The sequence below is a fragment of the Quercus robur genome, chromosome 8 (genome assembly GCF_932294415.1).
Source record: "Quercus robur chromosome 8, dhQueRobu3.1, whole genome shotgun sequence".
In the NCBI taxonomy this organism is placed as follows: domain Eukaryota; kingdom Viridiplantae; phylum Streptophyta; class Magnoliopsida; order Fagales; family Fagaceae; genus Quercus; species Quercus robur.
In genome coordinates, this window is record NC_065541.1 from 41,881,790 (window position 1) to 41,908,250 (window position 26,461).

Below are 26,461 nucleotides of genomic sequence, written 5' to 3' on the forward strand. Positions count from 1 at the left end.
AAAATTGAAAAAAAAAATCCTGCAAACAGCGTTCACACAACACAAAAGAACAAAAATTAAACGCACATAAAGCACAAAGCAAAGCAACTAACATCGTTGAAACACATATGATGAACAAACAAGTAGAGGAATAAAAGAGAAATTAACGTCAGCATATAAAGAAATATTGTTCAAAATGAATGCCTAAAGGCAGAGCAAATGTCTAAAATTAAAAGCCTAAAAAACAAGTAGGGCACAAAAAAAAAGGGTAAAGTGTCATGTAGCAGGGGCATCATCTCCCACAATGGGCTCTAGGGCAACGACCATAGCCTCAGGCACATTACCTTCAATAGTAGAGGCCTCAGCAGCCTTATTAGTTTCCATCTCTTTGTCCACTGCCTTGAAATCAAAGCCTTCCTAGTTAACTCCAAGGTTGTGCTTCGTCAAGTACCTTCTTAGGAGTTCAAAGCCTTTAAAGTACTAGATAAACAGAATGATTTTGTACTCATTAGTAAGCTTGAAAGCTTGCACATCCTTGTCTCTTGCTGAGTTGATCTTTTGGTTGGTAGCTTGGAGTTGCTCATCTTTCTACACCGTCAACAACTTCTCCACCTGTAGCTCGTCTTTTAAGGCCTGACTTGCTCTTTCTTCTTATTCACATTGTCCATAGCTGTTATAAGATCCTTCCTCAGCTTGGAAATTTTAGCTTCGAGCACCTCAACCTCAAAATTGGCCATGACGACTCTTTCCTTGTTGGTGAGGTACTCGATGGTGATGTGAATCATTTCCCCCAACACTTGACAAGAAATGGGAAAGCGGTTTATGAAAAAGAAGAAACATGTGTACATGCTTATACAAGTATATATATGGACGAAGAATACTTGAACGAGCTTATAGATGTCACGATTCACCAATTCATGAAAAGTGACTTCAGAGAAACCCTTTAGGTCGTCAGAGGTAATAACATTACCCTTTCCAAGGCAATTGCTACCTCTTCCCAGATGCTAGCATCAGCCTTACTTTTGTCTTTATCTACCTCGAGTCCTCTTTGGACAAGAAGTGAGTTCTTCGAGAGAAACGGTAGGGGAAGCAACCTTGGGATCTTAAGGGACTGGTACAAATGAAGTTGTTTCAACGACCTCCTTCTCAGCCACCCTCAGCCTCTTCTAGCCAATACTAGATAAAGGCTCGTTCTTCTTGGCCTTCATTTGTGCTTACATCTCCTGGTTAAATCTGGTCATCATCTCTGAAGCAACAATATAAATAAGAGTTAGCACGAAAAACTACACACGAGCATAAAAATTTTCTTTGCAGGGCTTACTTTTCTCTTTTTTCTCTATGGCTCGTAAAACGAAAGTGGAAGGCTCAAGACACAAGAAATGGTGATATAAGGTCTGAGAATCAATAAGGTTGTCAAAGTCGTCAATAGTCCTTGCATAATCAGAAGCTGCCTTAACTTGATCCTTATTCCTACTCTTCAACTTGTGACGAACTTTAACTAAGAGAGAACAAAAGCACAAAAGTTAGAACCATATTTGGACGACAAATTAAAAAATCATTAAAAGATTTCTTATTTAAAAAAAAAAAAAAAAAAAAAAAAAAAAAAAAAAAAAACAACAACAACAACAACAACAACAATGCACCAATTTTTGGGGTCTCCCATCTATGTAACAACCTAGGAACATTACCCCAAAGGTCGTCCGATAGAGTCTCCCAACCGTCACTAGAAACAAAGAAGTATCTAGACTTCCAATAATGGAATGATGAAGGGAGATCAATGACAAGCCTAGCTTTCCTATCCTAAGGTACAAGTTTGTAGTACCCAAATTCTTTTGACTCTTTCAAACAATATAGGTGCATGAACTTGTCCACCCTGATCATGTCCCCGTCACTGACAATCATCCACATTTCCATGCAACTAATGACAATCCGCCATGAGTTCAGCAAAAGCTGCTCGGGAGCTATGTTCAGTTGACCTAACTTGGGGGCAATGACCACCTGAAGACTTAAGAAAAGCCCCTAAATGAGCAAAGAAAAAAGAAACAAAAGGAGAAAGTTGCCTAACCTCAGAATAGTCAACCATTAACGTATTAAAAAAAAAAGTGAAATTCAAATAAGGGAAGACAAAACTATACCTGAGAAGAAAAGCTAAGGAAAAGTCAAGCTTGGAGGAAGAAAAATTGCAGAAAATGGAGAAGAAATAGAGGGAATGAAGAGAAGAAGAATAAGAAAAGAGAAAATATTTGAAAGGGAGCACCAAAAAATCATAGCTTAGGAAACCCAAGGGTTTCGTCAAGGAAAGCGCCATGCCCAACCAATCACCATGGGACACGTGGCCACGACACATGCAATGCCATCACATCGCATTAAATGCAAAAGAAACTAAATCTCAAAAGCCACGTCTGACACGGGGTGACCTTTCATATTCCCTGGATCGTCATTACATCTAATGACGATCACGGAATAGGGGACAAATGATGAGCTAGGAAATTCCCATCATCCAAAGAGGATATTGGACAACCCATGAGCCATTAAAGCACATTTAATGGGTCTATCGTTATAAATGGACCAACGCGTAAACCCGACCGTTGGACGAATTCTTAAAGCATCTCATTAAAACCACTAGGGGTGTTACAAAGGTGATTCAGGCCTCCACTGAAGGCCTCCAACGACTAGAAAAGTAAGGGACTATATAAACTACAAGCAAAGATACACACATATATAAGATAAACACTATTGGTCCTTATTATTCCCTCTCCCAAACACTTGATTTTGTCACCGGAGGCTCATTAGCAGGCACCATGCCGATGACCTTTACGAGAGAACACCATTTTTGATCTTGTGTAGGAATACATATTAATTTGTTCATACTCCATATGGACAAACCTATCAACTAATGAATTTGGCTTCATCAGGTTCACATAAGTGTGCTCCTGTTGGAGCTATTGTTGTCCGGAGGGTTGGACGGGTGACTAGAGAAGCTGGATGACCTGCAGTTTGCGTCACCTATGATCAATGTTCGGTGGCTCAAGGATCATGTTGGACGACTCTTATTTGTGTCAGACGAGGAGGTTACTTGCCAGAAGAACAATAGTCCTCAATAATTAGCCATTAAGTAGAGGGGTCATTCCTACCAGTCTCTCTTGGCCGGGGAAATGGTGACACTTGTTGGACTACACTACATGGAGAGTTTCCATTCTTAGATGGAGGGCACTGCGGTAATCCATGGGGTTGGAAGACTCTTTTGATTCTAAGTGGCACTTTTATTGTTGTCTGGTCGTCCATATGGTTGGACAATTGGCTTTGGACAACATCAATCGAAGGTTGACTTGGTCGACATGTGGGATGAGTTTGTCATTGAATGTTGGGCAATTCGTTTATAAGGTGAAAATCTTACCCACAACTTGGTGGTTTCTTCATAACTTGAGTTTTATGATTATTGAAAGAAGCTATACCTACAAAATACATGTGTATAATGGTCAAAATGTGAATTGTATCATAAATCGATTTTTTATTTTTCCATATCATATATCATAAGATAAACAAACACTTAATAAAATTTATAATAAAAAAATTATAGATATAAATATATATATATATATATATATAAATGATATATTCATTATAAATTTTGAATATATTTAACTAACGAGTAATTTATTCATCACTTGTAGGGACACGATTTCTTTAACGGCTCAATAATGACGTTGGGCTCATACATGAAAGATCCCTCACAATATGATTTGTAGAGAGTGGGCTTGAAAGGCTTGTCTTTGATCACGGGGCGATGGTCCGATCCTGTTTTTAGAGGAATTCATGTAGAAAAAAGGAGTTGGATTTGAACATTTAAGCCCTATAGCATCACATCCTGAGGGGTTGGACTCCTCGAACTTGGTCCGAGGATCGTTAAGGTCTTCCTCCGGTTATCCGGCGGTGGTTTTTCTTTCTGTGGTGTGCATACATCGTTAAGGGGTTCTTACCCCTGGAGTTTTTCTCCTCGAGGTAGGATGGGAGTCCTTGGTTTTTTGTCCATTGTCCCCAGCCCCCCTTATCCAGATTACCTACTTTCTCTTTTATACTCGCTGACGCTCGCTATCCATCGTCCACATGTAGGGTCAACCTTTCCAAGACTGATATTTGTCCCGTCAGTCTAATCCCAGAATTACTGGGGGTGGTTGATAAAGCTGAAGAATCCGGCTCTGCTGGATGCAGAGTCTTATCTGGGAAGGGTAATGAGGGCAGCTTTCCCGAGATATTTTAGGTCTCCTTTCCAGTCTGGTCCTATACCGTTTTTGCCCCTCTTCTCGGTGGAATTTCGAGTCTGCCGAGGACTGAATTGTCCTCGGCAACATCTCCGGGCCATTTGGGCTTTATGTTATTGAGCTTGGGCCGTAGTCTTCTTTGGCTTGGGCCTTTGGACTTCCCACGAGCAAGTGGACCTGACCCATAAATTATTGGGCCCCACAATAGCCCCTCAAAACCCTGCTGTCCGACTTCCTAGTTGGAGAAGGGGGTTTTGGTAATACCGAGCCTTTATTATGGCTCATTTAATTCAGCCCTTGACTGACACTGGCGACTCTTCACCTGCCTAGGGAATGTACCGGTCTACAAGACGTTCCCCTTAATTTGCGCATGATGCGTTTATGTCGTTTGGTTATCTGAAGCGCGTCTTTAATATCTTCCCTTTACAAGACTTCCCAGATTCAACGATTTTTGATGGCGCGGGGGAATGAAACGGGCGTATTCATGTTTGCAGATTTCCTTGGAGATCTGAACACATTAAGTACTCTCCTCTTCGTCCCCTATATAAAGAGAAGAAACAAGAGTTGTTTCTCCCACAGATAAATCCCTTTAACCCCACCAAAATTTGAAACCCTCAGATTCCTTCCTGAGTTTACTTTTACTCTCCAGTTATACTTTAACCTGAAATACATTCACCGTAGTAATAAGCAATGAAAAAATCATTCCCCTCCCAGAAACACCAGGTTCTAACGAAGCTCGAAATGGTTTGGTCAGGGCAAGGATGGCGGAGACTCAAGATTTGTCTCGCCTTCCTTTCAACCAAAATCCGAAGCAGGGACTCGTCACGTCACACTTTCGGCGTGACTGAGCTGAGGAAGCACATCATCAGTACCACCTGCTCTCTCATGAGCATATCTAATATGGCTCCAGTGTGTTAGGAGTCAGGACTGGGGCAGGGACTAAGTGCCCCTGCTTCTTCCTCTCTTCGTTCACTGGCGCCTCCTTTTGCCTCTCTTTCTTCCTTCTCATCTTTTCCCTCTTCTTCTCCTCCTTCTTTTACTCATGTCCTCCATCTTCCTCATTCATCTCCTCTATCTTCCTCATTCATCTCCTCCATCCTCTTCTTCCTTCTCCTTCATCTTCTTCTTCCTTCTCCTTCAACTTTTTCTAAAGAAGGTTCTTCTCTCAATATGAGCAATACTGAGGCAGAGATTGGAGAGACTTTGAAGACGAGTTTAAAAGACACCTGACTGTTTACTTATCTGTATTGCGGAGGTTATTGTTGCTTCAGCAGTTCACTTTTTGTATAGGCTTGTTTAAGCCCCTCTTTGTACGTTGTAATAATTTTTCATATTAATAAAAATTGTTGTTATTTTACTTCACATGTTTTGTTTCTATGTTTTTACAAATTTGCAAGCACTGCTCGGCATAATAATATAGCATTTGAATCGATGACAACTAAGGCCAAAATACTTGCTAATAAAAAGATGTGTAACTTTAATAGAATTGTTTGGCACAACAATGCCGACCTGTGACGAATGATACTTACCCCAAAACTAGCCGAGATGAGAACTGAGTGCTCGATGCGGTGTAGGGAGTAACCATCCGAAGACATATCACCCGCAAAATGAACAGCCCCCTTAGGCTACTGAATAGTGGGGCGTCCCACCATCATCCTAACGCTTTAACATTTTACAGTATTTGAGTCGAGGACTTTCCCCATCCGAGTAGTTGGCGTCCCAATAGGCTTGAGTCCGAGGACTTCGCAACGCCTTGGCTCTGTCCAAAATTTTTTGAGTGCTAGGTTTCCCCATAGGCTTGAGTCCGAGGACCATGCAAGGCCTTGGTTCTGTCCAAAACTTTTTGAGTGTTAGGTTTCCCCATAGGCTTGAGTCCGAGGACCATGCAAGGCCTTGGTTCTGTCCCAAACTTTTTGAGTGTTAGGTTTCCCCATAGGCTTGAGTCCGAGGACCATGCAATGCCTTGGTTCTGTCCAAAACTTTTTGAGTACTTGGTTTCCCCATAGGCTTGAGTTCGAGGACCATGCAATGCCTTGGTTCTGTCCAAAACTTTTTTGAGTTCAGTTTCTCCCTTTTCTCAGGTATTTCGCGAGGAGCCGAGCAAGAGGTTGTCCTCGGCAACGCCTATGCCTCGGTGTGGGCCAGAGTCCCTGGGCCCCCATGCAGAACGGGCCTGGGCCGCGAATTCACTAGGCCCACAAATTAAGAGGTATTTCTGTAGTCTTTAGCCACGCAGTACTTTTTGACGTCCCAGTATTCGAGGTGCGCCTTTACGAGGCTCCTTTAATCTCATGGTTGCAGGTGGCGTTGGAAATTGAGCCAGAGCCATTTTGTCTGTAGCGTTCCTTGGGACGCTGCGTGAATTAAATGCTACCACCTTATCTTTTTAAATAAATAAGAGAGAGAGTTGCTTTATCTACGCACAAATCCTTCAGTTTTCTCCCACATCATAACTCCCATATCCGGTGCTATCCTCCCTTTGTATAACATGTTTGAGGCGAGGGTTGGGGAGAAGGAACTCTCTCCACCACAGAGGCGCCGTGTCATTTTGAGACTCAAATCAGTGAGGTACGGGCAGAGGAGGCATAAATTCAAGAGAATATTCCGTTTCAACAGAGGGGAAAAGGTATTTCTCCCTCTTTTAGTCAAAATCCGAAGCAGGTTCTGTTCATACCAGAATTTTGGTGTGTCAGAAGAAAGATTTTCCGCCATCATCGCCTCTGCCTTGCTGCAGGCAAATTTTTGGTGAAGGCTCCTCTACTTCCGGCTCCCTGCACCTTTCCTTCAGCGGTGTGAGGCTCAAGTTGGGTTTCATGCACCTTTTCTTCAGCTACGCTAGCCTGAAGCTGGGCTCTCTCTGCACCTTTTCTTCGACGGTGTAGGCCCCAAGCTGGGTTCTTTTGCTGCCTGAGTTATGGGCATGTAAAAGAGTTGAGGAAGAACAAGGTCTTGAAGCAGTAGTCAACCTATCCTCTGTGCCCCCACCTCGGCTTTATCTTATTCTCTAGTATCTTTCCTTTTGATTATGTGGTTAACTTTAGAAGCCAACCTCTCGTCTGTACTGCCTCCTCGGCTTTGTCTTATTCTCTTGTATCTTCCTTTTCAATTATGTAGTAAGTTTTGACATAAGTTGATTCCAGCTTTTCATTGTACGCTGTACTATTTCTTTGTTTTAGTAAGAAGGGGAATTTATTTACTTGTTTTGAATACTATTCTTTTTGCAACACTATTTTGTGAAAGGGTGTGCTCTATGTGTGTGTTTCTTCAATGATACTTTAGAGCAGGAAACCTTGAAACATAATCCAACTAATTCTAATTTACCAACACTACCAGGCATTACGACGATAATTCATAGTAAGTTAAACTTAGGAAACTAACCGAGGTAACAATTGAATATTCTGTGATAAGTGCGAGAATACCGTCCGAGAATGATAAATTCTAAATAATTTATCCGAGGGGGTGACCGAGCATTGAATGACTTCGATTATGCTTTTGGAGACATGTTGCTCCATTCCATACTGGTCCCTTTGGTGTTGAGGATCCGAGGGCAAACTAGAGAATCCATGTAATTCGGGAATTAACCCAGTTGTTAATGGAGAGTTTTCCTCGGGGAGATTCTAAGGTCCACGTAACGTAGTTTTTCCTTTTAAGTAGTTGGTTTCCCTAGAGACTTGGATCCAAGGACCATACAAGGCCTTGGTTCTGTTCAAAACTTTTGCTTTTTTCTTTTGAGTACTTGGTTTCCCCATAGGCTTGAGTCCGAGGACCATGCAAGGCCTTGGTTCTGTCCAAAACTTTTGTTTTTTTCTTTTGAGTACTTGGTTTCCCCATAGGCTTGAGTCCGAGGACCATGCAAGGCCTTGGTTCTGTCCAAAACTTTTGAGTACTTGGTTTCCCTATAGGCTTGAGTCCGAGGACCATGCAAGGCCTTGGTTCTGTCCAAAACTTTTGCTTTTTTCTTTTGAGTACTTGGTTTCCCCATAGGCTTGAGTCCGAGGACCATGCAAGGCCTTGGTTCTGTCCAAAACTTTTGCTTTTTTCTTTTGAGCACTTGGTTTCCCCATAGGCTTGAGTCCGAGGACCATGCAAGGCTTTGGTTCTGTCCAAAACTTTTGCTTTTTTCTTTTGAGTACTTGGTTTCCCCATAGGCTTGAGTCCGAGGACAATGCAAGGCTTTGGTTCTGTCCAAAACTTGTAATTTTAAGTAGTTTTTTCTCTGTATTTATTTATTTTTCAGAGGTTAGCCCCTAGACCAGGGCGGGGAGAGTTGGCTTGAGACCAGAAGCCCCTAGAGTTGCCCACGCCATTTGCACTGCAGGGCGTAGCCCCTAGCAGAAGTTTATGTCGAAGCAATAACTGCATGTTGCCGGAGATAGAGGAAACTTCGCAGATCTCTGCTTGATATAGACCTGACTCCACCGCCAGCCGCGCCAACACGCAAGCCTCCCCACAGACGACGCCAATTGTAGGGACACGATTTCTTTAACGGCCCAATAATGACGTTGGGCTCGTACATGAAAGATCCCTCACAATATGATTTGTAGAGAGTGGGCTTGAAAGGCTTGTCTTTGATCACGGGGCGATGGTCCGATCCTGTTTTTAGAGGAATTCATGTAGAAAAAAGGAGTTGGATTTGAACATTTAAGCCCTATAGCATCACATCCTGAGGGGTTGGACTCCTCGAACTTGGTCCGAGGATCGTTAAGGTCTTCCTCCGGTTATCCGGCGGTGGTTTTTCTTTCTGTGGTGTGCATTCATCATTAAGCGGTTCTTACCCCTGGAGTTTTTCTCCTCGAGGTAGGATGGGAGTCCTTGGTTTTTTGTCCATTGTCCCCAGCCCCCCTTATCCAGATTACTTACTTTCTCTTTTATACTCACTGACGCTCGCTATCCATCGTCCACGTGTAGGGTCAACCTTTCCAAGACTGATATTTGTCCCGTCAGTCTAATCCCAGAATTACTGGGGGTGGTTGATAAAGCTGAAGAATCCGGCTTTGCTGGATGCAGAGTCTTATCTGGGAAGGGTAATGAGGGCAGCTTTCCCGAGATATTTTAGGTCTCCTTTCCAGTCTGGTCCTATACCGTTTTTGCCCCTCTTCTCGGTGGAATTTCGAGTCTGCCGAGGACTGAATTGTCCTCGGCAACATCTCCGGGCCATTTGGGCTTTATGTTATTGAGCTTGGGCCATAGTCTTCTTTGGCTTGGGCCTTTGGACTTCCCACGAGTAAGTGGACCTTACCCATAAATTATTGGGCCCCACATCACTTATGTAAGAATATTTAACAAGCTAATTAAATAAATTAAACTAACATGTTTTTATAATATACAAATTCAAATTGCTTAAATTTAAAAGTCATAATATATTACAAATGACCCAAAATAATATTTTATTTTCATCATATTATCTAATCAACCTCATCTAAGTCAATGCTATCATCATGTTTATCATCTTGCAAACTTATTTCTTCATTAAAATTTTCTTCATCGTGACTAACATTTACTATATTTTCTTGTTCTTTTTATTTTAATATTAATTTTAAAAATATATATTTTTTCTTGGCATTCTATTTCTTTTTCTTTTTCTTTTTGGATAAAAAGCATTCTAGTTTCTTGAACTTATAACAATAATGACAAAAATAAAAATAATCATATTATCAATTAATATCTTAGTCATAGTATTAAAAAAAATTTGTAAATATTAAAGTGAAGTATAAGTATATACTGTGCACAGTTCAAATTTTGTAGGAAAAAGAGAGGAAAAAAAAAACTTATAAATATATTATTTTAGTACGCTAAATTAAGTAACCTAATAATTTTGTGTTAAAAATAAGTCTAACAACTTGTTAGGTTGATATAAAAATACAAATTTTAACAAAAATCTAATTTTAAAGCATTTTTTTATATATCGTACAATCGTACTATACAATACGTACGATTCATATAATACGTATATTATATCGTATGATTCATTAGCACTTACGATATGTCAATATAATACGAAACTTTTTACACATAATACAAATCGTATGATACTGACAACTATGATATGTAGTTCTCCACAATTATTATATAATTTTCAATTTCCGTTAAAATGACCTTAGTTGATCAAGCGCTTTTTGATATTGTTAAATGATCACAAAGATAATAACTTCAAAAACGAATAATAAAAGAAAACAAGAATGACCAAGTGTCTAATTTTTTTTTTTTTTTCTCCTACTCTTTTAAGAACATCATAAAAAACTGTCAATAGTGCATGCACCATCATACGTTAACGTTATATGAGTTGACATATATGGCCATTTAAAAAAAATAAAATATTATGATGTTAATTATACTTCTCTCCTCTTACTTGGTATATCAAGTATCAGCCATTGGTTTCTTTGCTCAATTATGTAATTTAATTACTTATATTATTATTTTTTTGGTATTTTTCTATTTCTATGTCTCATATTTGTTGGTCTTTTGACTCTTTTTTTAGAAAATACAAGTGGAGGTTAATTTCTTTTCACGCAATCTGTGAGTGTTATAGTGAAGGAAATGAAAAAAGCAAGTGGAAGTTTTTGGTCCCATGTTGCAGAACATATTTCTTCTTGGATTTGTTACACCTACTGTTCGTTTTTAATTCTTCAAAAAATAGAGAAAATTTATACTCTTTAACAATTTAACAATTTTTTGTGGTTAGTTTTTATTTTTTTAATTTTTGAAAATTCCCCCTCAAAAAAAAAAAAAAAAAAAAACTTCAATAAAGCAAATGTTTATCTTTCTTCCAACACTGAAACTTGGGTCAATGCCAAGACAACTAAGGTAAATTGGTATAGTATACCTTGCCTTCCTCATTGTCCTTGTTGTTAAACTCTATCTGTTGCATCCCATAGTTCCAGGCTTTCTGCACTATCTATTGCATCCAATAGTTCCAAGCTTTCTACATAATTATTTAAAGGGTTGTGTTAACAAGCACCGCATGGTGCTCATTAGACACACATTTTTCTGAAAAAAATTGTATCTTTTTTTATTAATTTATGTTATTTTTTCAGTTTATAGGTACTATTTTAAGATATTTTTTACTTTTTCAGACAAACATTTTTTGTTTTTTTTCTGCCCTTAACCAGCACCGCTTGGTGCTGGTGCTGGTGCTGGTGCTGGCGCTGGAAAACATTCTCCTTATCTAACTAGCAAGATTCTGAAAGCCATAAAGGTAAAGTTCCCAAGTTCTTTGACTAATTGGTTCGTACAAAAGCAAGTCTCCCCAAGACTCACGCGTAGCCACTATAACGTCACCACTTTTTAAAAAACCTAACACCCTTCTAAATCTTTCACCGAATCTTTCACCAATATCAATAGTATATAGTTTAGTCCAAGATTCCACAACACCATGCTCTTTCATCACTCACACAGAATACTCTCACCACCCATTCACGATCACTAGTATACTCTAATTGGCCTCCGTGTATGGCAAGTAATCCATCAAGTGCTGCAATAGCCAATTTCTTTCTTGGACAGCTTTCCTCTAAAATCTTAGGTAGAAGAACTTCATGAAATACCCCATCCCCCAAATCAAATGACAAAATCAAATTTTGAAAAAACATTGACTTGTCTGGGGTGCGGGCTAACCAGTGGAGTGCCCCATTCACAAATACTGATGTATTCCCAACAATGTATTAAGGGTCAGGGCCGATAACAAAGCGCCACACGCCAGTGTGAAGGGTATAGATTTCAACCACAGGTGGAACAAAATCATCGAAGTACACAAATTTGACCAATTTGTAATCAGTAGTTGGAGCGTGATATCCAAACCCAAGAGAAAACGTATATTGACCATGAGACTTTTTCCTAATGTTTGGATACGGAAGTAAGACTAATCTGTTAATAGAAGGGTTCCAGAGATGATAGGCACCATCAACGGTATAATTATTGGCGAGCCAAATCAATCCATTAACTGAACCGACAATGTTGAAGTATGAGGGAAAGGTGTATTTGTGCTTGTATGGGCAATGCAATTCGGTGAAATTTGAAGGGTATTCAAAGAAATTTCTTTTCTCTTGTATTTCATCCCCCTTTTAAAAGAAGAGGAGGATGTATGGCTGGGTTGCTACAAGGGAATGGATCATCAGAAGGGTACAGTGTAAAACGTTCCTTATGATCGTAATGACGAAAGAGAAGGTAAGATGGTCGGTGTTGGTTGCTGTGAGCCAGGTAGCGGGTTACGAAGTGACGGCTTGATATCGTAGACCACCATGTCTTGCACACACACCTGAACTTTAGAACTGACTTTGCAGGTAATTGTAAAAGAATTTCAATAATCACGTCTTCCGGGAGATAGTTTGACATTTTTATGTTTCTCTACGTCTCAGAATTTGAGATTGTGTTATGGCCTATATAGTGCGAAGAAGTGGTATCACTGTGTCTTCTCTTCCTCCTTTTGCAGAATCAACAAAATTTCTTCTCCTTTTTCTGAGAAGAAAACAAGAGAAAGTGTTGCCACGAAAACAGCTACAGGGTTTGTATTTGTAGTAGGATGAGTCCTACTCCTACTCCCTTCTCCTATATGTTATCGGATTAGCAAGTTGTTCTCAAAAACAGAATAATATTTAAGAACATAGTTCAACTGGCGGACCAATAGAAAGACCCACGGAACACGGCCCATGGCAAAACCCAATATGCCACGCTACCCATCTAAAATAGAACAAATCTTATTTCCGCCGACCTCAATGTTGCCAAAAACACTACTAACAGATACCCATTTCAACCAATGCCCAAACCTATTAATCCAGCCCCATTTATTTTGGTCCAACCCAATTTTCAAACAAACTGAACCATTTCATTATGAAGTTTAACCCAACAATGTTTCTCTCCAAACTTATCATATATTTTTATATTGAGTGTAAATTTTGAAACTCTTAACTGTTAAATTGCATGTTATTATATCCTTCATGCATGCAAAATTTTAAATTTTAAGAAGATAAAAAATCAATTGCTATGACATCAAACAAATGTTAAAATTTCAAGTTTATTGTGATTTAATATTGTGTATAAAAAATAAGTTTTTTGATTGAACAATAAATAACATCCCATTTGAACGAAATTTAATATGCATGTTAAGAACATAAGGAACATGAAACTCAACAGTTAGATTTTCAAAATTCACACCCGAAAAAGAGATATGATAAGTTTAAAGAGTTTCTCTCCAAACTAATTTGAATAACAGTAGTTAATGCAACGTGGGATGAGGATTTACTTGCTAATTTTGATTTTCCTTTTCTAAGGTATATGGATGTTTGTCAATCTCAGTTGGATAGTTGGAATAAATCTGCCTTTGGACATGTGGGAAAGAAGATTGATAATTTGCAACATTAGCTACAACCTACAATGCTTGGAAGAGCAACCTACGTCCCCACACATTATTGAAGAATCACGTGTGATTCGAAAGTAATTAAATAGCTGGTTGGATAAGGAAGAGGCTATGTGGAAGCAACGGTCTAGAAATACTTATCTTAAGGAAGGTGACTGCAACACTAAGTTTTTTCATTCAAAAGCTTCAAGTCGTTATCATAGAAATAAAATTGAAGGCCTTTTTGATGAGGAAGATGTATGGTAGGAGGATGCTAAGAAAGTGGAGCATATTGAATTGAATTATTACTCTGATCTTTTTACTTCTTCAAATCCCACGGATTTCCAAGAATTGTTGGATGCTATTCCGCCAAAAGTTTTGGTTGAGATTAGGGGTGGCAAAGTAAGCCCAAACCCATTTGCCCACCCAAACCCACCCAATTATTAGTTGGATTAAATGGGCATCAACCCAATTAAACCTAATAATTATTGGGTTTTAACTAAAAATCCATTTAATCCAAAAACAATACACCCAAATTCAACCTAGCCCTTCCCCATAGGTGGTTGCGATATCAATTCCACCACCAATGCACACCCCTTGGATACTAACAATCATCGGCTTCCGGCACAGCTTGATCGCGGTGACCGCGTCCTGGAGGTACTTGATATGTCTCCAGAGCTTCTCTCTGCCATGTTCGCGGTCATTGGAGTCGGAATTTTCAGAGATTGAGCCAACGGTTCCTAGGTTGATCCTAGCACAAAAGTGGTTTCCAATGCCGGAGAGGATTACGACATTGACGTCAGGGTTTTGGTTGAGAAAGGCAAGGGCTTTGGGGAATTCGGAGAAGAAGTCATGTGAAAGTGCATTGCAATGAGATGGACGGTTCAGGTAGAGGTGGAAGATGCAGGAGTTTGGAGTTTTCTGCAAGATTTCTAGGGTTTTGAATTTCTCCATTGATGTTTATTGGCTTATTCTCTGTTTGGAAGGTTGGAGAGGAAAATGAAGGAAAGTGATGGAAAATTGGAGTAGATAAACGAAAAATAGTTTTGGAAAAAAGTTACTAGTTTAAAATTGGTTAAAAAATTTTATCAAAAAAAAAAATGGGAAAATTAAATTATTATTTTTGAAGATTTTAGAGTACTTTGGTCATTTTCACTTTTAGTGGCATTTTGGTAATTTTGATTATTGGGTAATTGGGTGGGTTGGATTTGGGTTAGAAGCAATTAGTTAAATGAGTTTTAATGAGTAAATGAGTTTTATACACCCAAACCAATTATGCCCACCCCAAACCCACCCAATCACCCATTTGCCACCCCTAGTTGAGATGAATAGAAAACTTATCAGGGAATTTCATGCAGGTTAAGTTTTTAAAGCTTTGAAACAAATGAATCCCTTAAAGATCCTGGATCCAGATGGTGTGCCATCACTGTTTTATCAACATTTCTTGCCAAAAATTATCACAAAAACGGTATTAGACTTCCTTAATCAGGGTGTTGTTCCTCCCAAGTTTAATGAAACTCATATTGTTTTAATTCCAAAGGTTACTCATCCTAGGAAAGTTTTTGAGTATTGAGCAATTAGTCTTTGTAATGTTGTTTATAAGTTGGCTTCTAAAACTCTAGCAAATAGACTTAAAAAAGTTCTCCCCTTTATTATCAGTGATACCTAGAGTGCCTTTGTGCATGGAAGGCTAATGACTAATAATATTTTGGTTGCTTTCAAAACAATGCATTATATTAGTAAAAAACAAAATAGTGGGGAAAACGGGAGGAGATGGCTTTAAAACTTGATATGAACAAAGCATATGATAGAGTGTAGTGGATTTATTTGAAAAAAAAAATTATAGAAAAATTGGGTTTTCATAAAAGATGGAGGAATTTGATAATGCAATGCATTTCTTCTGTTACATTCTTTGTTCGAATAAATGAGCAACCCCATGGATGTATTACCCCTTCTAAGGGTCTTCTCCAAGGGGATCCTCTTTTCCCTTATTTGTTCTTAGTTTGTGTAGAGGGTTTATGTACTTTAATTAAGAAAGTTGCATCAAATGGGGTTATTAAGGGTGTTAAAGTTTGTCGTCATGGTCCTAGTTTGTCCCACTTATTTTTTGCAAATGATAGTTTGATATTTTGTTGAGCTTCTATTGAGGAGTGTGAGTCTTTACAAAATATTTTGAAGGTGTATGAAAAAGTTTTGGGTCAACAATTAAATAGTACAAAATTTTTTATTTACTTTAGTAGAAACACCATGGTGGAAGTTCAAAAGGAGGTTTAGCAAAGGTTTGGTACACAAGTTATTAGACAATATGAAAAGTATCTTGGTCTACCTTCTTTGGTTGGTCGTTCTAAGTGCAATACTTTTAGTGATTTGAAGGAGAAGCTTGCAAGGAAATTGGCTGGTTGGAAAGAGAAATTACTCTCAAAAGCGGGTAAAGAAATTATTATTAAAGCTGCAGCTTTGGCTGTTCCGACTTAAACAAAAAGCTACTTTGAAATTTCAGGTAGTTATTGTAATAAAATGACTAGTTTGATAAGGAATTTCTGGTGGGATCAAAGGCATGAGGAGAGGAAGATGGCCTAGCTTAGTTCGGATAAGTTGTGTATTCCAAAAGCTTGTGGGGGGATGGTTTTTAAACAATTAAATGATTTTAATTTAGCTTTGTTAGCAAAAAAGGGTGGCGCTTACAAACTAATCTTGATTCTTTAGTTTCTAAGATTTTTTTTTATGGCCTATTAATTCCTTGATTATGATTTTGTACATGCTTCCATGGGGAGTATTCCTTATGCTTGGCGTGGTATTATGACAGCTCAACACATAGTGCAACAAGGAGTGCAATGGCAAGTTGGTAATGGGCAAAAAATAAATAAATAAATAAAGTGTGGCATGATAAATGACTTCCAACTCCTACCACCTATAAGATTGTCTCCCCTCAGCACGGCCTTAATATGGATGCTAGAGTGTGCGATCTGATTGATCATGCCATTGCTGAATGTTATTCGAATTTGGTGAAACAAACTTTCCTTCCTTATAAAGATGATGTAATTAGAGGCATGTCTCTCAACTCTAGTCTCCTAGATGACAAACATATTTGGACAGATATGAGTAATGGTGTTTTTACTATGAGGAGCACCTACGAAATTGCTATGAATAGGTCTGTGCAAGGTGGCTCCAGCTCCAACAGTTAGAATGGAAGCATGAGAAGGATTTGGAAGATTCTTTGGAAGCTTCATATCCCTTATAAAGTGCATCATTTTGCTTGGAAAGCTTGTAGAGATATTTTACCAACAAAAGAGATCCTTACTCAGCGACATGTAATTGAAGATGGTATTTGCAAGGAATGCAAAGAAGAGGTTGAACCCTCGAGGCATAGGTTTTGGTCTTGTCCACAGCAAGAGAAGTGCGGTTCAATTCTAAGTTACTTGATACCAATTGTAACTTAAGGTTCCATAATTTTCTTGACATTCTGTGGAATGTGATAATGATCAAGCAAAGAAGTTCAGAGGTGGTCCAAATGGTGGTGATTGTGGCTTGGGCTCTATGGAATAACAGGAATGAAGTCTGTAATGAGGAGAGGAAGAAGAGTGCAACTGCTATTGTCTGTTAAGGATACAGCTGTAGTTGCCGAGGATAGCAACTGATCAGTATGTGATTTTGTATATTTGAATCATATTTGAATAAGATATGATCAGATAGGTTTAGGCTTGTGATGAGATAAAGATTAGGATAAGATAGAATCATTTTTGAATTTTGTATCTAAGTGATAAGCTAGAGGTATATCCGGATTGTATAGCTGAATAGTACTCACAATTTGTATCTGCAACAAACTCTCATATAAATGAAATAGCCTAAACCGTGTAAAGGTAAGGCTTGGAAATATTTTGTATATCTTATTTTACATGGTATCAGAGCCATTGTGACATACGTCCTTTTTTTTTTTTTTTAACAATGGCTTCCTCGTCTTCATCAACTTTAGTTGTCAACACTACCACTTCTTCTTCTCCCACTTCCCTTACTACCATCCATCATCTCATCACCATCAAACTTACCCGTGACAACTACCTACTCTGGAAAGCTCAGATTGTTCCTTATCTTAAGGGGCAACATTTGTTTGGCTATCTTGATGGAAGCAATCTTGCTCCACCTCAATCTCTTACTGTTAAAACCAATGGAGACATCCAAGTCATCCAAAATCTAGATTTCAATCACTAGTACTTCCAAGACCAGATGATTCTCAGTGCCATAATATCCTCCTTATCTGAGCGTATTTTGGCTCATGTCGTCAAATTCAACACATCAAGGGATGTGTGGCAAGCCTTAGAGAGAATGTTTACCTCTTAGTCAAAGGCTTGAACAATGCAAATCCACTATCAGCTCGCCACTTTAAAGAAAGACAATTCCTTAATTGCTGATTATTTTCACCAGTTTACAACACTGGTTGATACACTTGCTGCTACTGCTCATGCCTTGAATGCTTTTGAAATTATCTCATTTCTCCTGGATGGTTTAGGATCTGAATATGATTCATTTGTCACATCTGTGACCACAAAGGTTAACCCTCTATCAATTGATGAACTATATGGGCATCTGTTAGGCCATGAATTGCGGCTTAAGCATCAACAACCAATCGTGGACCTCTCCATTGCAGGGGCTAATTTTGCGGGACGAGGACCTTCACGTGGAGGTCATGGTGGGGGCTCCTCCCCTTCAGCAGGCCGTGGCTTCTCTCCTTCAGCAGGCCGTGACTCATCATCCAAGTATCAAAAGAATTTTCGAGGACGAGGGCGTGGTCATTCTTCTTCCCCCCAAAATCATCTTATTTGCCAAGTTTGCCACAAGCCAGGACACACAGCCTTGAAGTGCTACCACAGGTTTGATAATTCCTTCTCCACTGACACTACCAACAACATGCATGCTCTGCTCGCCGCTCCACAGGCTTCACCCGATCTTAACTGGTACCGCAATTCTGGTGCAACTCATCATCTCACTTCTGATTTTGCAAATTTGAATGTGAAGGCAGAGGAGTATCATGGTCCTGATCAGATTCGCATTGGTAACGGTATTGGTTTGAATGTTAAACACATTGGATCTACTAAATTATCCACTCCTTCCTCTTCCTTTCTTTTACATAATGTACTCCATGTTCCTCACATTACCAAAAATTTAATTTCTGTTCACAAATTCACATCTGACACCAATACTTTTATTGAGTTTCACCCTTCTTATTTTCTTGTGAAGGATCGACCAACAGGGAGAGTTTTGCTGCGCGGGCTGAGTAGGAATGAATTGTACCTTTTTCCTTCTGCTTTCAATAAATTGCCTTCGTCATCATGTGTCTTTGTTGGTGAACATACCTCTCCAACTCAATGGCACTCACACTTAGGACATCCTGCCTTTCGTATTGTTCATTATGTTCTTTCAAAATTTAATCTACCTGTTCTTTCTAGCAAAGTTGTTACGCCTTGTTCTGCTTGTTTCAGTTCTAAGAGTAAACAACTTTCTTTTTCATTATCCTGTACTCAAATAAATTTTCCTTTGGATTTAATTCACACTGATGTATGGGGTCCATCCCCTATTTGCTCAAAATCTGGTTTCAAATATTATGTCTCCTTTGTTGATGCGTATAGTCGCTATACTTGGCTTTATCTCATGACAAATAAAAGTGATGTGTTACCTATTTTTATTAAATGGCAAAAATATGTTGAGCGTTATTTTAATCGAAAAGTAAAAGTTGTCCAATCTGATTAGAGTGGTGAATATCGCTCACTTAACAAATTTTTCCAAACTTGTGGTATCACTCATCATGTATCTTTTCCTCATACCCCTTAACAAAATGGTGTAGTTGAGCGCAAACACCGTCATCTTGTGGAAAATGGTTTAGCTTTATTAAATCATGCTCAGATTCCTCTCCAATATTGGGAAGATGCATTTCAAATAGCTTGTTATTTGATAAATAGACTTCCAACTCCCACAATTCAAAATAAATCTCCTTATGAAAAATTGTTTACTCAAGCACCTGACTACACTTTCTTGCATGTCTTTGGTTGTGAATGTTGGCCAAATTTACGTCCTTATAATTCTCACAAACTTCAATCACGCTCAACTCAGTGTGTCTTCCTTGGTTATAGTTTAACTCATAAGGGTTATAAATGTTTACATCTTCCTTCAGGTTGGGTCTATTTTTCTAGAGATGTACTCTTCAACGATGATATTTTTCCCTTTGCTAGATCATGTTCCACAGCTTTCAGGTCCATGTCTGCTTCAGGTCAGGTACAATCCTCTACTGGGCTTCATATAACGACTTCTCTTTCTGTTGGGCCGCCAACCTTCAATTCTGCTCCAAGTTCCTCTTCGGTCCAACCCATATCCTCACAGGCCCAGCCCGAAGCCCCTGTTTCATCACTTTTACCCCACCTTGAAACCGTTCCCTCTCATATCACTCCGCCTCTCTCATCATTCCACAATAATTCCCCTGCTATTGTTCAACCCACACTCACCGACCCTTCATTCTCTCAACCAATCCTCACCGACCCTCTATTCCCTCAACCCACACTCACCGATCCTCCACCCACACACCCCGACCCTCCTCTTCCTCAAAGCTCAAACACCGATCAGCAACCCACACACACCGACCCACCTCTCCTTCAAAACCCAACCACCAATCCTCCACTCACATCTGTTGAACCTCAACCCACCCATCCCATGACAACTCGCTCCAAAAACTCCATCACCAAACCCAAAAACTTCACCGACGGTACCGTGCAATATCCAGTTCCACATGCTCTTCTCGCTGATGGCAATGAGCCCATTGTTGAACCCACATGTTTCACCACTGCTATGAAAGACTCAAATTGGTGTACCGCCATGAATGCTGAGTTTGATGCCTTGCTTAAAAATCAGACATGGACACTGGTTCCTCCTCACACTGCTCGTAATGTCATTGGATGCAAATGGATATTTTGGGTTAAGCGCAACACCGATGGTTTTGTTGAGCGTTATAAAGCTCGCTTGGTGGCAAAGGGCTTTCATCAATTGCCTGGAATTGACTTTCGGGAAACTTTCAGTCCTGTAATCAAACCCACCACTGTCAGAACGGTTCTTTCCATTGCTGTTTCACAAGGCTGGGTTCTTCGACAATTCGATGTTCAGAATGCATTCTTACATGGACACCTATCTGAAGATGTCTATATGTCTCAGCCTCCTGGGTTTGTTCATCCTCAATTTCCTAAACACATATGCAAGCTAAAGAAAGCACTTTATGGGTTGAAGTAGTCCCCTCGAGCTTGGTTCTCACGGCTCTCTTCTAATTTAATTGCTTTGGGCTTCAGAGGATCGAGGTTTGATTCCTCTCTATTTATCTATCATAGTGCCACAGTCATTATATATTTTCTCATTTATGTGGATGATCTTATTATCACTGCCTCTAAACCTTTTGCAATTGATGATCTTCTTTGTCATCTAAAGACTAATTTTGCCATTAAGGATCTGGGCACTCTTAATTTTTTTCTTGGTGTTGAGGTTCAGCCAAACTCCTCAAGTGTTGTCTTGTCTCAGAAACGTTACATTGTTGATCTTTTAAGAAAGACAAATATACTTGAGGCAAAGCCTGTTAGCTCTCCCATGGCTCAATCCACAAGTTTATCTGCTTTTGAGGGTGATCCCCTTTCTGATGCAACTCTATATTGAAGCATCGTTGGGGCTTTGCAATATCTTTCCATCACTCGTCCCAACATTTCATTCACAGTCAACAAGCTCTCTCAGTTTATGCATCGCCCTACTAATCTCCATTGGCAATCCGTCAAACGCCTCCTGCGTTATCTTAAGCAAACCATTCATTTTGGTTTACAGTTGCACCGCTCTAAATTCCATACTCTTCAAGCCTTCTCTGATGCAGATTGGGCTGGATGTCGTGATGATCGACGGTCTATTGGAGGTTTCTGTGTCTATCTGGGCAACAATCTTATCTCATGGGGCTGTAAAAAGCAACAGACAATGGCTCGATCTAGCATAGAGGCAGAATGCAAGGCCCTTGCCAATGCTTTTGCTGAGGTTAAATGGCTGGATACCCTTTTGTTTGAGCTTGGAATTCCTATCTCTAGCTCCCCTGTTCTGTGGTGTGATAATATTGGTGCGACCTATTTATCCTCAAGTCCTGTTTTTCATGCCCGCACTAAACATGTTGAAATTGATTTTCACTTTGTTCGGGACATGGTTGCTGATGGTTCACTTCTCATTCGTTTTTTGTCTACCCGAGATCAGCTTGCTAACATTTTTACAAAGCCCTTGTCTTCCTCCAAATTTGCTCTTCTTCGGACCAAGCTCAATGTATCTTTAGTACCGTTGAGCTTGCGGGGGCGTGTTAAGGATACAGCTGTAGTTGCCGAGGATAGCAACTGATCAGTATGTGATTTTGTATATTTGAATCATATTTGAATAAGATATGATCAGATAGGTTTAGGCTTGTGATGAGATAAAGATTAGGATAAGATAGAATCATATTTGAATTTTGTATCTAAGTGATAAGCTAGAGGTATATCTGGATTGTATAGCTGAACAGTACTCACAATTTGTATCTGCAACAAACTCTCATATAAATGAAATAGCCTAAACCGTGTAAAGGTAAGGCTTGGAAATATTTTGTATATATGATTTTACATTGTCCAATGGGGTTTCAACTATATTAATCAGTAATAGGCTTCAAATTCTAATTTTGTTTCTACTCATACTCCTTCATTGCCATTGTTCAAAGTTATTTTTGACGGCACTGTTTTTGCTACTCAGAAAGAAGCAGGTCTGGGGGTTCTTATCAGAGATGAAAAGTGACAACTTGTAGCGGCTCTTAGCAAGAAAGTTCATGCTCCTTTAGACGCTCTTGAGAGTGAAGCAAAGGCTTTTGAAGCAACTATTTCTTTTGCTAGAGATGTGGGCATCCTTGAGTTTATCATTAAGGGTGATTCATTGATAATGTCCCAAGCTTTGGTTGAGAAGACTTCACCTCCTGCTCTGGTGGCCCCAATGAGATATGGAATTCTTTCATCTTTACTTGATATTCGTAAAGTTATTTTTTCTCATGTGGGAAGGGTAGGAAATAGACCAGTTTACTTGTTAGTTAAACATGCTTTTAGCATTTTTTTATTTTTCAATCTGGATTGAAGAGAGACTTCTTGCTTTCTTGAGCAAGCTCTTATCCAAGATGTAATCTCTGTTTTGTAGTTTAATAAAGGTTATGTTTTCATATTAAAAAAAAATAGAAAGTTTAATAAAAATATAAATAAATAAATAAATAAAAGGAAATACAAATATGAGGAACATGTTACCACCAAACTAGAAACAAATAAAATAAAAATTATGAAAATACTTTTGTTTTTGTTTTAGTAAAAGATAGTAATCCTCTAATAGAAGCATCTTATATAAAACTCACCAGGGAATGATGTCATCGCTAGATGTTATTACACAAAATCTTTTCTGACTTGTGGAGGCACCCACACCCAAGATCTGGAATTCAGATCTCTACCAACACCATCAATATTTTCTGAGAGGCGCACAAAGAGAGGAGCTTTCTAAGATATTACCTAGGGTAAAAAATTGGATTTGACTTCATTTTCTTTTTTATTTGTTCATACGGTGTCTCTTACCATTCATAAAAAATGTTAATACTTTAGATATTTAAAACTTCATACATATTAAAATAGAAAGGTTAAAAAACTTTATCTTAAAAAACATGTTAGATCCAAGGCATACCAATTCACTTTAGATAAAATCTCAAAGACTTACATATTATTCATTAAATACATGTATACCATGTTATAATTGTTATTTTTCATTCACGAGGAGTTGGATGAGAAGAAACTCTCATCTCCAATTTAGTAGTAAAGATGGAATTGAAAAAGAACAATTAACTTACCGTCGGCATCTCTGAGGTTTGGGATATAACTAAATAGTTCCAAGACATTTAACTGATTTAGTCCCTAAACCATATGCTAAATACAACATTTTCATTTCTAAGAGCATATGGTTTACAAGGTTTAGGGACCAAATTGGTTTTTTTTTTTTTTTTTTTTTTTTTTCTTTTAATATTTTGGACCTGCTTGGTCTTAGCTCAAACCTCAATGGTGTCAACTGTAATTTACCCTATTTTCTAATATTTGGTAGAAAAAAAAAATTTTGTACCAGACCTAATTAATTATTATTTTATATATATAGGGAAAAGAAAGTGAACTCTTATTAAGAAAAACTTGCTATGTCAACCTGAAGTAGAGAATAAAATTGTGGTGGAACATCCTCCATCTACACAAGAAAAACTTGCACATTAATAGAGTATCTAGCTAGAGCATGAGCAAACTTATTGTCTTCTCTCCTAGTGTGAGAGTAAAGCAATTAAGAAAAATGCCAAGACGTTAACTTCGCATCTTGTATCAGAGGGGCATGGGAAGCCAAGGAACCATCTTCATCGGCCAAAGCTTTAATAATCATCCCTGAATCACCTTCCAAAATAGTGTGGTTAATACCAAGTTCTATCCAAGCTCAATAGCACAGACTGCAACTAGAGCTTCAATTTCCACTACTTGGTGAGCTTAAGGTAATTTTTGGGATAGAGAGGCAATGACATGACCTTGGCTGTTCTAAATGACTACACTTGTGACAGCTTTTGTGCGTCGAAAATACAAAAAATATATATTTTATGGTGTTATTATTTGTGACAAACTTTCTTCCATTGTAAATATAAAAAAAAAAAAAAAAAAAAAAGGTATAAGCGACAGCTATGAAACCATCAAAAATGGTAAAATATTTTGGAGGGAAAATTCCCGCCCTTACTCTTCGCATTTGTGACGATATTTATCCATCACAATTATTATTATTTTTTCTTTGTAATTGAGTTTGTATTTGCAACGAACATGCTGACCGTTGTAAATAGTTAATTTGCTCTAAAAGAAAGAATGTATTGGTGATGGAATTGGATCCCTCCCAATAAATGATATTTGCGATGGACCTAAGCTGTCGACAATGGTAAATTTTTCAAAGGGGGAATTTATGCCCTTATTTTTCATGTGTTTGACCCTTTTTTTCCATCACTATAAATTGCATTCTCATTTGCGATAGACATTTTGGTTGTTGTTAATAGTTAAAATTTTCTTAAGAAAAGAAAGTATTAGCGATGGTAAGGTAAATCTGTCACAATAAAGGTGATTTCCAACATACATATATGGCCGTATAAAATGATTGTTTTCTTTGAATGGTAAATTTTCCTCAATTTTTTCTTAATTTTAAAATTTGCAAAAAGAACTTCTTTTGAGACCCTCCAAGTACGCAAAGGTTATTTTGATCATTTCAGAAGTAAAAGGTATTTTGATTATTTTGAAGCTTTTAGGGAAACTTTTGTCACTTTAGAAGTTTATGGGTATTTTGGTCATTTTCTAGCTTTGATGGTGTATTTCAGCCATTTTGGATGGTCAGATTGTGTCAACAGGGTTAATCAAAGTTTCGTTGGTCCAATGAAAAATGACATCTCCAATCTAAAGACCACCCACAAGACCACCCAATTGAAGAAATCACTCGAATCTGAGACCACCTAGATCGAAGAGAGAAACCCAGTTCCATTCAAGTTTGAGCCAATTTTGGGAGGGGCAGAATGTGGGAGGGAGAGGAGACAAAGTGCGAGAGAAAGGGAAATATAATGAGAGACTAAATTTTTTTAGTGTTGAAGTTTTGTGGATTTGTAATAGTTTATATGTGTGTGATAGGAGTTTGTGGATTTTTCATTTGTGTGTGTTTTAGATCTTTTATTGTGTGTGTGTGTTTTTTTTTTGTTTATATAATTTTTAAATTTTAGAGCATAATTTTTATTTTTCATAAATTTTAAAATTTATTTAATTTATATGAAATCATTAAGATGACGTGTCATTTTTTCATTGGACCAATAAAATACATGTGGCAACAAATGGATGGGGGGTAACAATCCAAATACTATCAATCAGATGTAAAATTCAAAAATTAAAACTTCCGGGTGTAAAATTCAAACACCCTCAAACTTTAAAGGTGTGTTTTGCAATTTACTCAGAAATGAATAGTATCATTGTAAATTTACAATGTTACAGTAGAAAAACTGTAAATTTACATAATTATACACTGGCTATTGTGAGTCATTTTTAAGAAAAATTGGGTAAATTTTACACTTTTTTATTTATTTATTTTTATTATATACACACTTATGTGAATGTTCTCAATAAAAAAATACATGCTTCCAAGTATAAAAACAAGCAAACATATCAACTTCCTATTGAAGGCACAAACAACATCAAACAACATAAGGCTCATTTATAAAACCCTAAACCCAAACTTCTTCAAATTCCCAAACCTAAGAGTATCACCGGCAGCCTCTCCAAATTTTTGCCTGTTTGAAGAGTGAACAATGCATTTTACTTTTTGCCTATTTACTTTTTCAAATATACTTTCCAATAGACTCTCTACATTTTCTCCATCTCATTTAAATATTATTTTTTCATTTATTCTTTATTTTTTTTATCATCATTTATTTTTCCTATATTCATTTCCAATAATTATATTTTTTAATAAAAAATGTTATATCCACAATATTTTTCGCAATACTTTCACAAGAATCACATCAAAATCTTATGTTGAAAGTTGTTACTAGTTCTAATTTGAACCCACTACTGAAATTATTTTTTACTCACTAATATTAACTAATTATTTAAAATTTATTGTAAAAATATTGTAGTAATATTTTTAAATAGTCATTTCTTATTCTTTTCCTTTCTTTCATCCGTATGTTTTTTTTTTTTTTTTTTTTCTCCTCTTGGTTTTTTCTCCACCACACACGTATCCCACTATCTCCATCTACCCTTCTTTTCTTTTTCTAGTTCATTCCGGATGACCT

At 38.0% G+C, this 26,461-nt stretch overlaps 1 protein-coding gene and 1 non-coding gene across 2 annotated transcripts; one reads left to right on the forward strand and one right to left on the reverse strand.

Moving 5' to 3' along the window:
• Nucleotides 1–605: 605 nt before the first annotated feature.
• Nucleotides 606–14,523, reverse strand: LOC126696299 (delta(3,5)-Delta(2,4)-dienoyl-CoA isomerase, peroxisomal-like). The gene is made up of 3 exons (XM_050393061.1): nucleotides 14,112–14,523; nucleotides 1,301–1,477; nucleotides 606–775 (listed from the first exon to the last, which is right to left on the reverse strand). The coding sequence occupies exons 1-3, from the start codon at nucleotides 14,521–14,523 to the stop codon at nucleotides 606–608; spliced, it is 759 nt and encodes a 252-aa protein (XP_050249018.1).
• A 3,507-nt stretch (nucleotides 14,524–18,030) lies between these two features.
• Nucleotides 18,031–18,169, forward strand: LOC126698021 (small nucleolar RNA Z247). The gene has a single exon (XR_007646382.1). It is a non-coding gene; the product is annotated as a small nucleolar RNA Z247 (small nucleolar RNA).
• Nucleotides 18,170–26,461: the final 8,292 nt, after the last annotated feature.

Bases quoted from the DNA above. Each gene is read 5' to 3' on its own strand.
- LOC126696299 (XM_050393061.1), bottom strand. From the start codon at position 14,523: ATGGAGAAATTCAAAACCCTAGAAATCTTGCAGAAAACTCCAAACTCC. The intron at 1,478-14,111 runs GTTGAATTTGGG...GTTCTCTCTTAG, and splicing joins CACCTATGGGGAAGGGCTAG to TTAAAGTTCGTCACAAGTTG. The intron at 776-1,300 runs GTAAGCCCTGCA...TTTCTTGTCAAG, and splicing joins CATAGAGAAAAAAGAGAAAA to TGTTGGGGGAAATGATTCAC.